General features: G+C 37.6%; 1 protein-coding gene across 1 annotated transcript; it reads left to right on the top strand.

The window, feature by feature from the left end:
- Positions 1 to 1,272: 1,272 nt before the first annotated feature.
- On the top strand, positions 1,273 to 14,024 carry LOC143149092 (xylulose kinase). The gene is made up of 12 exons (XM_076316169.1): positions 1,273 to 1,697; positions 2,907 to 2,989; positions 4,763 to 4,916; positions 5,628 to 5,807; positions 7,267 to 7,368; positions 7,896 to 8,027; positions 8,507 to 8,660; positions 9,534 to 9,678; positions 9,925 to 10,214; positions 11,761 to 11,858; positions 12,222 to 12,362; positions 13,423 to 14,024. Exons 1-12 carry the CDS (start codon positions 1,644 to 1,646, stop codon positions 13,492 to 13,494), a joined length of 1,605 nt encoding a protein of 534 aa, XP_076172284.1. The 5' UTR covers positions 1,273 to 1,643; the 3' UTR covers positions 13,495 to 14,024.
- Positions 14,025 to 14,028: the final 4 nt, after the last annotated feature.

Raw genomic sequence — 14,028 nt, 5'->3', positions numbered from 1 at the left:
GTTCGAAAAATGACAACGCGGTAGACAATCGAAAGAAAAGCTCTGGCAAACGACGAGCGAACCACGCCAGCGAAAGTTTCGCTCGATTGGTCCTTCTCTGGCGGCCCCTCCGTTCCCCCCGATCCCCTCGGTCCAGCCTGGCGTTCCTTAACTCGGACCATTATCCGTATACCACGATTATAGGGCAACGGGACCGACAAACAGGCTTGGGCCAGACCCCCTGGCACCCTCTTCGCAATCTCTCTCCCTTTGTCCTCGTAGCGTCGCCAGCTACGCAAACAAACCCGTGCATCGACCAACGCGACTTAAGGGGGCAGGACGGTACGAAAAGTAATACATATTATAAATCAACACCGAAGCGAAACTTACGTGAACATTTCACGGTACGTGCAAGTTTCTTTAGTTTTATTTACAATAGTGTAAACTATAAAAACCAGCGGTAATTTTTTTATAAATTGTTTGCGTTCGCAACGTCTCGTTTTGAATGATTATTTCTCGATATGGCCTATTGATGCTCATACCCAGCCAAACAGGACGCGACGCAACAAGAATTCAATAGATGCTTGAAACTGTATTCTCTATAGGGATTGACGTTTGATGACGTTTGATGGCCTCCCTGAGTTTCTTTAGTTTAATTTACAGTAGTGTATATTATAAAAACCAGCGGTAATTTTTTTAAAAATGATCGTTGTTTGCGTTGGTGACGTCTCGCTTTCAATGATTATTTCTCGATATGACCTATCGATGCTCATACCCAGCCAAACAGGACGCGACGCAACAAGAATTCAATAGACGCTTGAAACTGTAATGTATTCTCTATAGGGATTGACGTTCGATGACGTCTGATGGCCTTCCAGACCTCGGTTCATCTTGCAAGGAAAATTCACTTGTTTGAAATTTTACGAACCACCTTCGACGAGGTGGTTGTTGTTTGGGAAACAAGATCGAATTTAAACGATCGAATTCGAGTAAAAAACCATTGTGTCGCACTCGGCTCGAACCAGTTTCGTGCAAGGTATGCGCCTCGTTCCACGAGATCAATATTTGCGTGCAAAGCACGCTAGATCGCGTTAACATCAAACCGACTTATCCTATGGGAAAGAACTCGTTGCAACGCCGACACGACGCGCAGCAGGTGCAGCTCAGGTAATGTACCTGTGACGAAAACCTACGCGCGTACCGGTCGGTAAAGAAATTCGGTCTTCTACGAGAAAAACAGTATCGACGGAAACCTAACCTCTTCGTCGCGAAGCGATCGTATCGAAATAACGTGGGAATGTCGTGAAGAACGAACAACGCTTACTGGAGCGAGTTTCCTCGTTCGTTAATCCGCCTTACGTAACGAAAGCCGGTTGCATTATTGTTAATAACGATAAGATTACTCCCGTTTAGACGCGTTTCGTCGTAATGTAGGCGAAACAGCGCGTAACGAAAGTAACGATGGCTTGGGTTGTGCCGAGGACGAGCGCAGACTGCCTACGGACCAGATCGTTCGTACATTAGTTTCGCGACTATCAAAGCGATCCACGGTTGCGCGGTGAAGTGTCCGCGTTATCGAATCCCGTTCATTTCGTTGTATCTCGAATCGAGGACGTGCTCGTTCCACGATTTTGTCACGTCGCGTGTTCGTACAGGATCGAAATATGGGTGCAACTACGAACGCGACATACTTAGGGCTCGATCTCAGCACGCAGCAGGTAAATCCCCGACAACCGCCTAACCTCGTAATCCTTGCGACGTGTTCTCGCGTCGAACGAAATAACTTATCGTCGATGTGAACCACGAACGCGATTACCAACAGATTCGAGATTCGTTTCCCAATTTTTTTTTTTTTCACGTTTTTCCACGTTTCTCTCTACGTAGAAGCGGTCGGTCCGACCAACACCAAGTCGACATTATTTACTCCTAAACGTAGTCTATTCTTTCGTGTTTCAACGATATTCTGTCGGTGGTTGCCACTGCGCAACGTCTGACGCGCACGCGCTCGATGTTGCGCGTGCCTTTCGAACCTACGAGATCGCGTATACGTGAAAACGTTGCGGAAAATATCGATCGGTTTGCGAGATCGATTGCTTTCTCTTTTTCATTTTTTCGATCCGTTGTGTCGTGCACTTTCTCCATCAGTGATCGAACGATCGAAATTCGTTTCAACGGAATTGGAATTTTTCGCTTCGGGATAGAGTCGATAGCGTGGTATTTATCGGTAATCGCGCGTCCTCGTCGATCGAAACAAACGTTTCGATCTAGGTATGTGCAACGCACGCGCGCATGCGCAAGCGCGCGGGCCGGGTCACGATTATCTAACGCGACGATAACACCGAGCAACGGAACGATACGCGCGTGAAAAATATGTATTAGACTCGGTTGAAAAGAGATTATTGAAATTGCAAAATACCCGTTGCGCCTCGCCAAACAGATTATCGGATCATTATAATTGCGAAACTCGTTTCCGGCAACCGGGGGACACAGTGGGAGAATAATCGCGTTATCGGTTCGATCGATTCTCATCGAAAGCGAGTTTCGTCCGGTTTCGCGTAACGGTTTGTATTACGAGCATCGAAATATTTCAGGCTTCTTATTCCATCAAACGTAAACGGCTGCATATTAAACGGCACGTGTAGAACTGCATGTTTACCATCCGCGAGACAATTGTTTGCATATTCATTCGAGCGACGCGACGCGTTTGAAAATAACGTTTCGAATTTACAATTCTGAATGAAATTTCGAATACATCACGGGTAGCGTAATTAATTGATCGTTTTTTTTTTTCTTTTTTTTTCTGCGCTCGCGCAACTTTGTCGCGCGCTATTTATTCGATTGATAATAATAATCGAACAATAAATCGAATCGTACCGTCGTACGAATTTAAGGAAGCAAACGGAGCTCGACCGTTGAATATTTTTTAGTTGAAAGCGGTTGTCGTCGACGATGATCTCACCGTTCTTTGCGAAACCAGCGTACAATTCGACAACGATCTGCCAGAGTTTAGGTAAGAATGTTTTTTTATTGTTCTTATTATCATCGCGTTGAAATATTAGGTACATTTATCGTTATTGTATCGTTTTGAGATCCATTCGTATATCGTTTAATGATTCGACTTTCGATCAGCGTCGACTCGTCGCGAGATATAAACAGGATAACTGGAAAAGAAAATTTAACAAACAAAAATGTACAAAATGATAATCTACCGACAAAAACCGTCATTTAACGCCGAGACTAATGTCGTGTCGATACTAGCGATACCAGAGAGCAAGATATCGTTTCGTGTTAAAGCATTTTGATACCTATACAAAAATATCGATTACACGCGGCACATACTTGGTGTCGATTTTCGATATCGATACTTTTGAAATAAATAACGATCGATATCTGTACCGTGCAGACCGAGTAGGTTTCGATACTATTGTAAATACATGTACCGAAAATACGAAGCAATATCTAATCGGTACGAAATAAATAGTGCAAAAAAGAAATGCAATTATGCACATAACGAGTACCTGCATGTATGTACGTTTTCCTGTGTAACTGATTCCTATCTGTTGGAATTAGCTTCTTATTCTACACGACCAGTACACCAATAATAATACTTTCTCTCCACGTACGCTTTTGGTGACTCGTTTATGATTAATTGACTATTCGTCTACTGTCCCAGGTATCGACACCGCTCTCCACGCTCCAATACTTGTCTGCACTGTTAAATACTCGTATAAACGATGACGTATCAAGTTGTCGCGATACGTCTAAAAAAATCGCACCGAATCAAAATAATACGCTTATTAAACATTTTTTGCAACGATGTAAATATCCGTGTCATGTTTCTTAACACGGCTCAATTATGATCGAGTTTCGTCTAACAATTGCAGCTGGACATAGGTACATAAGTACCTGTAAGTACTTTTTCGTATTATTATCAGTAGGTAGGAAAAAGTTTTTTTCTATCGTTTTAATGAATTTTTCTAAAATCTAAAGACTCGCTAAGTAAAAGTGTAATATAATCTATTTTACCATATTTCTGAGAAAATGTCAAACATAATATAACAAATTATTGTACTTTGTTCGAGTACGTATTTCGTACTTGTTGTACTTTGTTATAGAAATTTTTCAATAGGTTCTAATTTCAATGTAAACGTTGTAAAATAAAAATAAAAAGTTTTAAACGATCGTTAGTAATAGTGTAGGGATTATCTTTGTTATATCCCAAGGTTTAGAGATTTGAAAAGCAAAGAAACTTTTTCGATATCACTGCTACGTTAATTCGAAAAGAAAAGACTCGGTAACTCTCGCTGGACTTTCTTCGACTCTGACTCACCTCGATAAATCTCTAACAAGTGTCCTAATCGCGCTTCTCTCGCACCCTGCATTCTCACACGCATTCGTTCCATTTCGTTCTAATCCTTAACCTTTCTCACTCCATGCATCTGGTCACGTTCACCGAAAATTCCTCAGTCTGGCGCCATCTCAATTGCTCGTCTTTTGCACCTCAGTTCGGAGATTCCGTCATTCTGTTCAAGCACTCTTCTCTCGTGCCTTGAAAACACTTCACTCGTTCGTCTATCCCAAACACTCTTCACATTTTCTCAGAGCCGTAAGTATTTCGTTACATTCCTACAATAGTTAGACTGGTCAGTTTCACTGACCTCCGTTGGTAGATCAGAAACCTCAATTGTTCGTGGAATAAAAAACAACATCGATACGCGTAAAAATTACGGATACATCGTAAAAAACAACATCGATACACGTTAAATCGTTAAATCGTTTTCAGAACGTACGGAGGTGTTATTCAAAAGAAAGAAGAACCTCGCGTGGCGGTAGCTCCCACTTTGATGTGGGTGAAGGCTTTGGACATGATCCTTGATAAATTACGCGTTTGCGGCGTCGATTTTAGTAAAGTGGCCGCTATTTCCGGATGCGCACAGGTAAAAAGTACTTTAAATCGAAACTGAACAAATATCAACGAAAATATCACGAACAACAGTACGTACATATGTATCTACATTAAAGGAAACAGTTACACGAAGTGCTTCAAAATTTTTACGTTTTCTTAAAAATGTCCACCTTTGAGAAATAAAAGTAAAAAGAATTTCTTTTATCCAAGATAGAGAGTGAGAAAATTTCTTCGAGAAAACTTTCTATAGTTTCTTTCTGTGCGAAGACTTACACTTGCAAATAGAATTATTATATTGTATCGAGTTATAAAAATATTATAATATTCTAGAGTTTATACTGTTACATAGTTATGCAAATATTATATACTGTTATTATACTTTTTGTACGAAAAAATTTTATGTATGAAAAATATTCGACATTTGGTATCATTCTCTTGCAAAAAGGTCCCGAGAAAAGTTGCATTAAAAGATAAAACATTAAAACCCTGATTAATATCAGACTTACTCGTATGAAGAATTTCCTTACAATATATAGTACGAATACTTTTTTGAGAATGTATTACCGGAAACTCCGAGTAAAAGCAACCGAAAACTGTAAAACGTTCACTTGCGAGTGAAAAATCTTTTTTCCTTCGAATTCGTGTCGTAGGAAGTTTCGCAACCCTTATAAACGAGATGATTTATTTAACTGCGTTTGAAAAAACCCCGACGATAATGTTATCACTGTTTGTAATTACACAGCAACATGGCACAGTTTACTGGGGCAAGGGCAGTCGAAATCACTTGCGGCAATTGGATCCCGCGAAATTCTTGCACGAGCAACTGGTTACATCTTTCTCGGTGACACCGTCACCTGTATGGATGGATTCGAGCACAACCAAGGAATGCCATATTCTAGAAGAGATCGTGGGTGGCCCTCGTGTAAGTGTACATTTTTTGAAAATTGTCTATGTGTATATACAAGTTCTCATTTCTTGATACCGTTTGGGAATCAACCGGTCGATCTTTGATCGGAAATCTTTTAAAAAGATTTAGAATCAACGCTAGAACTACCTAGACTGTGTAATATACTTAAACACGATAGTAAAAGTATTCAAAGAGCTTAGAAATTTTGAGAAAGATCTTAATACGATCTAATCGATTATTCGTTAAACATTTTTTCATAGAACTAAAGACTAACTTTCCTTAAAATAGTTGAGTAATTTTAAAAAGAATTTTGAATCATTGTAACTTTGTAACACCCAGTCACTTATAACTGTGTCCAGTGACCATTATGTCGTTTAACGTGTTAAGTGGAAGTATCGTTTATGAATATTCATCGAGACGTAAGAATAATTAATTTGCAATCCGCATTCGTTGCAAAACTCGTCCACAGTTTCTTCCATCGAGTTTGTCCTTCGCGTTGGAAGGCTAGAATGGTAACCGAAAAAAGGGTAAAAAGGGTACCGTTTTGTTACCTACTCGATGATATTTTTAGACTCGGCGGTTTCGTTGGCGCTCGCGTACTCTTGACCTTTACGCGATTAATCGAATATTTCGTTGATTTTATTGCCCGCGATCGACGATAAACTTTCTCACAGCGATCGATGTCCAAAAAAACAAAAAAACGTCTCACCGACCTTTGCATAAAATTGCAAATTACAACCGCGAACAATCTACCTACATAACGAACGATCTATCTACCCACAGAGAAGTATTTGTACACTGTATTACGAGGGAATTCCCCTAACCTACAAATCTGATCTTAACGAAAATTTGTGTGCATATAAAGTACACTGGGCCGCATATGACATAATTTTATCGTCGACGAAAAATGTTCTCGAGAAGAAAAAATGAAGACTCGAAAACTGAACATTTTTTGCGAGAACATTTTTGTTGCATCTTTCATGATTGGAAAGTTCTGAAGAAAATGAAAGTCGTTGCAAGCTCCCCGATCGTGTGAAATCGATTTCTCTTCGATTTTTCAAATACAATTTCCTAACGGTGTGAAACAGAGCAAAACTCTTCGTATGAAAAATCTTCTGCTCTTAGTGTTTTATCATTCTGTTGCAATAAAGTCCAAAGAAAAATTGCATTAAAAAAATACAAAGGACATTAAAACCGTCGAGATTTCATTTCATTTTCTTGAAGAAATTTCCCGAAGCCGAGAAATTTCTCTATATATGCACTATGCACATACCCTATGCACTATGCACATACCATATGCACTATGCACATGCATATTTGCTCTATATGCACACAAACCTTCATTAGAATTCTTCTTACAGGTAAGAAGAATTTTACTTATAATACAGCGTGCAAATAATTTTTGGAGCTCGTTCGTAATTAATTAATACATTGTTCGATTATTCTGACGGAATATCGTTGAATGTGGTTGCAGAAATTAGCGGAGATTACAGGATCTCGGGCGTACGAAAGATTCTCTGGACCTCAGATAGCGAAAATTGCACGCAGAAGGCCGGAAGCCTACAGTAACACTGAGGTATATCTACTAAAACACTTCCGGCTTCATTGGAAAAAAAAAGAATTGTTGATTAATTATTACCGATGATCAATGTACACGCACGTATCATAATTCAGTATTTTCGACGATTCTTCGCGAATAAAACAGAAACATTGCGAGCGACTAACAAATTTAGAATGTGAATATTTATTTTTCTTTTTTGTAAAGTTATTTAACAGAAATATTTTTACACACGGAAGGGTAGCCAATTACCCTAAGAAGAGTATTGGGAATTTCTTCGTTCATTAGTCTAAGATTTCAATTTTTATTAATGGATGATTCGTGGAATAGAAACGCTATTTTTCCCGGGTATAGGTACGTACCTAGATACATGTAAAATTGAGTTTATTGCGTTTCTTCCATTCTACTGTATTTAAAAAAATATCTAGTAACATTGTACGGGGGCGTGTGATTGTAGTTTCATCGTTAATGTGCATCCTCTGCTACCAAGCGTTTAAAGACGAGTCTATTGTTTTTCCATTAACTCGTTTTTATATCGTTTTCAGAGAATTTCTTTGATTAGCAGTTTCCTTGCCTCCTTGTTTATGGGTGACTTCGCGCCTATCGATTTATCCGATGGGTCTGGAATGAATTTGTTAAACATCCATACGAAAGACTGGGACGACGTGTTATTAGAGGTAAAACGTAATTAATTTTCAATAGACGGATCGTTCGTGTAAATACAGTTGCTGGAATATATTATGGAAAATACCAAAGATTCCATTGTTTCCATACTAAACAATAATTTAAACAACTATCCGACAACACATAGTTCAATGATCGCGCACAGATTGCAGACTACTATGAAAAGAAACCGAAAAGCAATATAGTAATTGTAATTATTTTCCCTTCATTATTTTCCCAATAATAATCATGATTAACAAAATTAATCACCTAGATGCAGATGCACAAGCTCTGCAAGTTGTAACTATAATTCACGATGCGATTAAATAGTACGTTTCCAATTCTGATTCTCTCTTTGTAATACCAAGATTACAAATCTTTGTACGGAGAGAGTTCTTTTTATCGAACAATATACTCTTTAAAATCGATAAACAATAAATCGTTCTATACGTGTGCTCTCTTGTTATTTACTCGTGGATTGCTATTTATTTAGGCTTGTGGTCCAGATCTAAGAGAGAAACTAGGTAAACCTATTTTCTCGTGTAGCGACATCGGCCCAATTTCGTCCTATTTCGTAGAAAGATTCAGCTTCGACGAATCGTGCAGGATAATTGCATTCACGGGGGACAACTCAGGTTCTTTAATAGGTAAGCGTACACTAGACGTCTCGAATGACTGCAACAAAGTTATCCCGTCGTCGTATTTATGTTTTTCGTCCATCGATTAAATAAAAGCTTTTGTATTCGTATAGTTGCATTTTCGTGAAAGTATCATCGATAAATTGGCAAGATTTTCGCTTTAAATTAATTTTCATCGTCTCGAAAACTCTCACCAATTCGTCGATAATACATTTGTACGGGTATGATGAAAAATATAGAAATTTTAATTTTTTTTGGTAGGTGGCTCATCCCCTTCTTCATTTTTTTTTCTTCTTTTGTGTTTTCTGCTTCTTCTTCTTTTATTTCTTCTGCTTCTGCTTCTTCTTCTTTTATTTCTTCTGCTTCTGCTCCTTCTTCTTTCATTTCTTCTGCTTCTGCTTCTTCTGCTTCTTCTTCTTCTATTTCTTCTGCTTCTGCTTCTTCTACTTTTTCTTCTTTTATTTCTTCTGCTTCTGCTTCTTCTTCTTCTATTTCTTCTGCTTCTGCTTCTTCTTCTTTTATTTCTTCTGCTTCTTCTTCTTCTTTTTACTCCTCTATTTTATTTCTTTTGCTTCTTCTGCTTCTTCTACTTCTTCTTCTTCTTCTTCTTCTGCCTCGTCATGAGTCGTGAAACAGAATGCAAGTAATTCTCGCATTCGTAGTCGAACTGTATGCATCTACATAGCTTGGTCTTGGCTCGGAATAATTGAAAATTCGACCCTTGCGGATAATCGAAACACCGAGAAAATTATCAATTTTCGATTCGTTGATTTATTAGAACGGACCGATAAGTTCGATCACTTCTAAGGATCGTAAGAAATTGTTCACAAAATATTGACACAATGTAAAGAAGTAATTCACCGTTTGCTTCACAATGCACAGGAATGAGGTTAAAGGAAGGAGATATCGCCTGCAGTTTAGGAACAAGCGATACTCTGTTTTTATGGTTGAACAAACCGAAAACTGCCTTGGAAGGTCATATCTTTTGCAACCCTATCGACGAGAAAGCTTACATGGCGCTGCTTTGGTAAGTCGCGATCGAATTTTGTCCATGCTTTGCAGTTCGCTGGTACCAACGAACCATTCGAGAAAACGAAAGATAAATGATCAAAGTGAACAGAATTTCGAAACAATTTTACAAAGCGTGAATTTTTCATTTCATAAATGTCTCTAAACGCTTCAATTGCCGTATATCGATTCGTGTACGCGTACCGGAGGACTGCAAAGCGTTATACCTTAAAAATTGTACACTTTTTACGATTCACGTTTTTAGTTTCAAAAATGGATCTCTGACTCGCGAAAGAATACGCGACAGCGCGGCCCAGGGCTCTTGGCAGATTTTTAACGAGTTACTGGAGAGTACTCCCCGCGGTAATTTCGGTAATTTAGGTTTATATTTCGACGCACAGGAAATTTTGCCATTCGTCGTCGGCGATCACAGATTCAACAAAGCCAACGACGAAATATCTCGCTACAGCTCGAAAGAGGTGGAAGTCAGAGCTTTAATCGAGGGACAATTCGTCGCGAAAAGAGCCCACGCTGAGGATTTTGGTTTCGTTGTCGGTAAGTAAGAAGCGATCGAGTTTACGATGGTTTGTTATTTATTTGAACGAGAATATATATATAAATTTTTAAATATACATTATGTACATATAAAATATTTAAATATATATTATATTTATATATATTTTTAAATATACATTATATACATATAAGATATTTAAATATATATTATATAAATATGTATACAATTTTTAAATATATATTACATATATATATACATATATATATATATTTGTAAATATAAAAGATTCGTGTGTAGTTGGATGACGCGTTAACTATTCGACAGTTTGAATGCTTTTGTGCCTTCTCAATATATCCGCGTTACCCGTTCTGTCGTTTCAGTATTATCGACGGTCGATAATCGCTTACACGGTTTAGCGCCGAAAGGGTTATTTTCCAGCGTAAACCGTATTCCCCGGCAATTAATTTCGATCCATCGCCGTTATCGCAATTCGTATCATTAGAGACTTAAAGACACCGGTACCGAAGCTTGTATTTCATTTTTCTTCGTTCAAATTATACAAAGTGTCGACGATAATTTCGCAGGATCGATTTTACACAACTGGTGAAAAAAGTTGAGACCGTGCAAGAGCAACGGGGGTCCCCCGTTCGCTCTGACTCTCGAGCTGACAAGAAGAGGTCGCACTTGTAGGGTGGTTAATTTTTTTCAAACTTTTCCGCTGATTCCAGAGCAAAAATAAGTAGACATATATCCGAGCTTTACCAACGAGAGTAACGCTATTTAAAAGTTTACATTAATGCAACGCGGTCCGTCCACATTGACGCGCGACAGTGATACGATACGAGGATACGCGACAAATGGATACCGTGCTTTAATATTTCGCGTTTAGTTCCAAAGCAACCGCACCGTAACCCGAAGACCATAGAAATAACTTCATTTTCGACCGCCAACATGTTCAACGAAGGCTATTACACGGTCCTAAAAACAACGACGACGACAACGACGACGACGGGGATTAAAATAGGGTCAGAATGTAAGGAGATCGCGTTAGGGGAGGCGAGCATACAAGATTACGAGCTCGGGACGCGTCGGGGAAAATCGGTCGGGCTCGGGCGGGTCCCCGAACGTATCTACGAGTGCTCGGGGAGCCCCGACGCTCTCCGACGGTCCGATACTTTCGGGCCGGATCGGAAAAGTTAGGCAAACTTGTTCGAAATCTAGACTTTATCGTGCTGGAATTTCATACTTGATCGTTCGTACGATTACAAGTGGACTCAAATCGAATTAAATTACATTCGTAATGCATATATGTATAGTATGTGCCCGTTATCAACAGCTTAATGGTATATAAAAATCAGAGCTGCGCAACTGGCGGCCCAGTTGATACTGCGTTTATTCTATTAACTTACGGTAGGCCCAGCGTCGATGGTGGGGATGCTACTTTGGCTACTACGACCGGTTTGAGTTCACGGCTCTGGTACACGAATGTAAACATATAACATACGAACAAATCTACCAGAAAAAAGGAGAAACAAATACCATAAAAGCTTTATAGAATTACAATTTCTTAACGATTGTTTGTAGGTCCAAACACACGCATCGTTGCAACTGGTGGTGCATCTGCAAATAAAGCCATACTGCAAGTAATTTCCGATGTTTTCAATTCACCAGTGTACATATCGGTAATACTTTTTTTTAAACTTACTTTTAAATATTATTCGTTGTAAAAAAATTCATTTTACTGTGATATACTTTCACGTCAGATATTTACAATAATTTCTAAATTTCCAATTTTACGGAAACGTCCGAACGAAAAACCTTTCAATTATTCCTCGTCAGTCTGTCAGCATGCGTTGATTATTGTTTCTACGTACTGTCGAACTTTCAATTTTATTTTTCATCGACATTTCTTAATGAAACTTTTCGAAAAGAAAAAATGACCGAAACTTAATTTGCAAGAATTGTAATTGTTTGGCGAGTAATGGCGATATAATTTCCTTTAAAAAATTCGTTCTTATTCGATATCTTTTAATTACGTGAAACAGGAAATAGTCAATTCGGCTATGATGGGTGCAGCCTACCAAGCAAAGTACGCTTTATTGCGAAATAAAAGCAACCTTGATGAAATAACATGCTGTTTACCAGAACCAACGCTCGTATGTCGTCCTTACGATGATGCGGAATCAGTAAGTTAAAAACAAACTAGACTCATATTGAGAAATTACAAATTAGATTTATATAGCGAATAAGTATGTATTATACATATAAATGTTTGAGTCCAACAGAACTCGTTAACAAAAACTTTATAATTTATGCCTTATAACACTTATAAGACTGCAAATACCACTATTTAATTAACGATATAATGAAATATTTTGTGATATATTTCTCGTAATGGTAAACTTCCAAAAATTCACTCTCGTTCAATTTCCAGTTCAACAGTCACATTTTTTTTTAAATAAAATGTTCTACTGTTTTTCAAATAGCTGTAAAACCAACAATTTTCGAGGAGTTTAAATATTGATTTTGCACGGACGGGTCGTGAATAAAAAATCGTACGTTTAAAAAAAATGGGACAAGCGAAGAGTAATCGAAGAATCCTCTACTATTTTACTATTTTACGAGGCTTAGTTTTCGAAATATAAGCAGTTGAAGTTTTCTGATGTGACTCCCGGTACTTGCTATTTATATCCTCGTCAGCTGATCACTCACACACGAGAAACACGAGTCTACGTCATTTACAAACGTAAAAACTTTAACTGGTTATATCTCGAATACGAAATCTTAGATTGCAAAATAGTCAGGACTTTTCAATTTTATTTTACACGAGGAATTTATGTACATATTTCAGTTTATCTCATCATTTTGGACCACCTTTTGTATGTCCAACCAGTAGGAGCTAGTAGTTCCAGATAAGTTAATAGATCTTTATTCCACTACATATGGATTACTTCAAATTACATTTTGAGTAGTGTGTATAGTGTATAGTTGATGGAAAGAAATATAGAGATCTTTCTAAGTCAATTTCGAGGTTTGCGCTTACTGCTTGTTGCAACGTTTGCTCGTTTTGGAATGTGAGACCACTGGATTTATTCCATCGGTTATACTTCATTTTAAATATTTGCTATAAAAAACGTTTTGGATCATCTGCATCAATATTTCCATCACTTCGTTTGTATGTTATAATTCATTTAGGTCCTATATTGTGTGAAAGAACTCATATTCCTGTTGTTTTTTTGTTTTTAGATATACAAGTCAATGGTTACACGTTATCGGAAGATAGTGGAACAAATAAAAAAAAAGTCAAGTACAAATTAAAGTATGTGAAGATTCCATATATCGGATAATCGAAATCCTAAAATCGGATAAACGAAAGGGCTTTTATACTGCATAATATTAGTAGACGATAAAACAGCAGCCTTTCCATTTTAAATATTTTTTAACTAAAGGATAGACACAGAATTCTACTCTGATTGCGTGATAGACTTTTGTATGATATTTTTTTAAACAATTTTTAGAAGCTTACTTTTAAGATCGAAATACTGAAATTTCAATTAACTTTAATGAAATCAAGGATATTAGCAATATCGATTATGAATATCGCTGCGAATCTCTTCCGGTGGAAAATATGAAATGCTTAATAGAAAACAGATATTAAGAATTATTACGATAAAAGTAAATAATACGATAGAAAATATATAAATATTATATTTTATATATTTTGCAAATTAGTGTTTTATTGCATAATCTAGTTAATTGAAAATCGCTAATGCCTTACCGATAAAAGTACAAGGTAAAACTAAGTGCAATTTTTTAGACGGAAATTAATTTTATATTTGTATATTTATAAAT

Source organism: Ptiloglossa arizonensis, chromosome 7 (genome assembly GCF_051014685.1).
Source record: "Ptiloglossa arizonensis isolate GNS036 chromosome 7, iyPtiAriz1_principal, whole genome shotgun sequence".
Lineage (NCBI taxonomy): Eukaryota > Metazoa > Arthropoda > Insecta > Hymenoptera > Colletidae > Ptiloglossa > Ptiloglossa arizonensis.
Note: the sequence above shows the minus strand (reverse complement) of the source record. Positions and strands in the feature narration are given on the sequence as shown.

Bases quoted from the DNA above. Each gene is read 5' to 3' on its own strand.
- LOC143149092 (XM_076316169.1), top strand. From the start codon at position 1,644: ATGGGTGCAACTACGAACGCGACATACTTAGGGCTCGATCTCAGCACG. The intron at 4,917-5,627 runs GTAAAAAGTACT...GTAATTACACAG, and splicing joins CTATTTCCGGATGCGCACAG to CAACATGGCACAGTTTACTG. The intron at 11,859-12,221 runs GTAATACTTTTT...TACGTGAAACAG, and splicing joins ATTCACCAGTGTACATATCG to GAAATAGTCAATTCGGCTAT.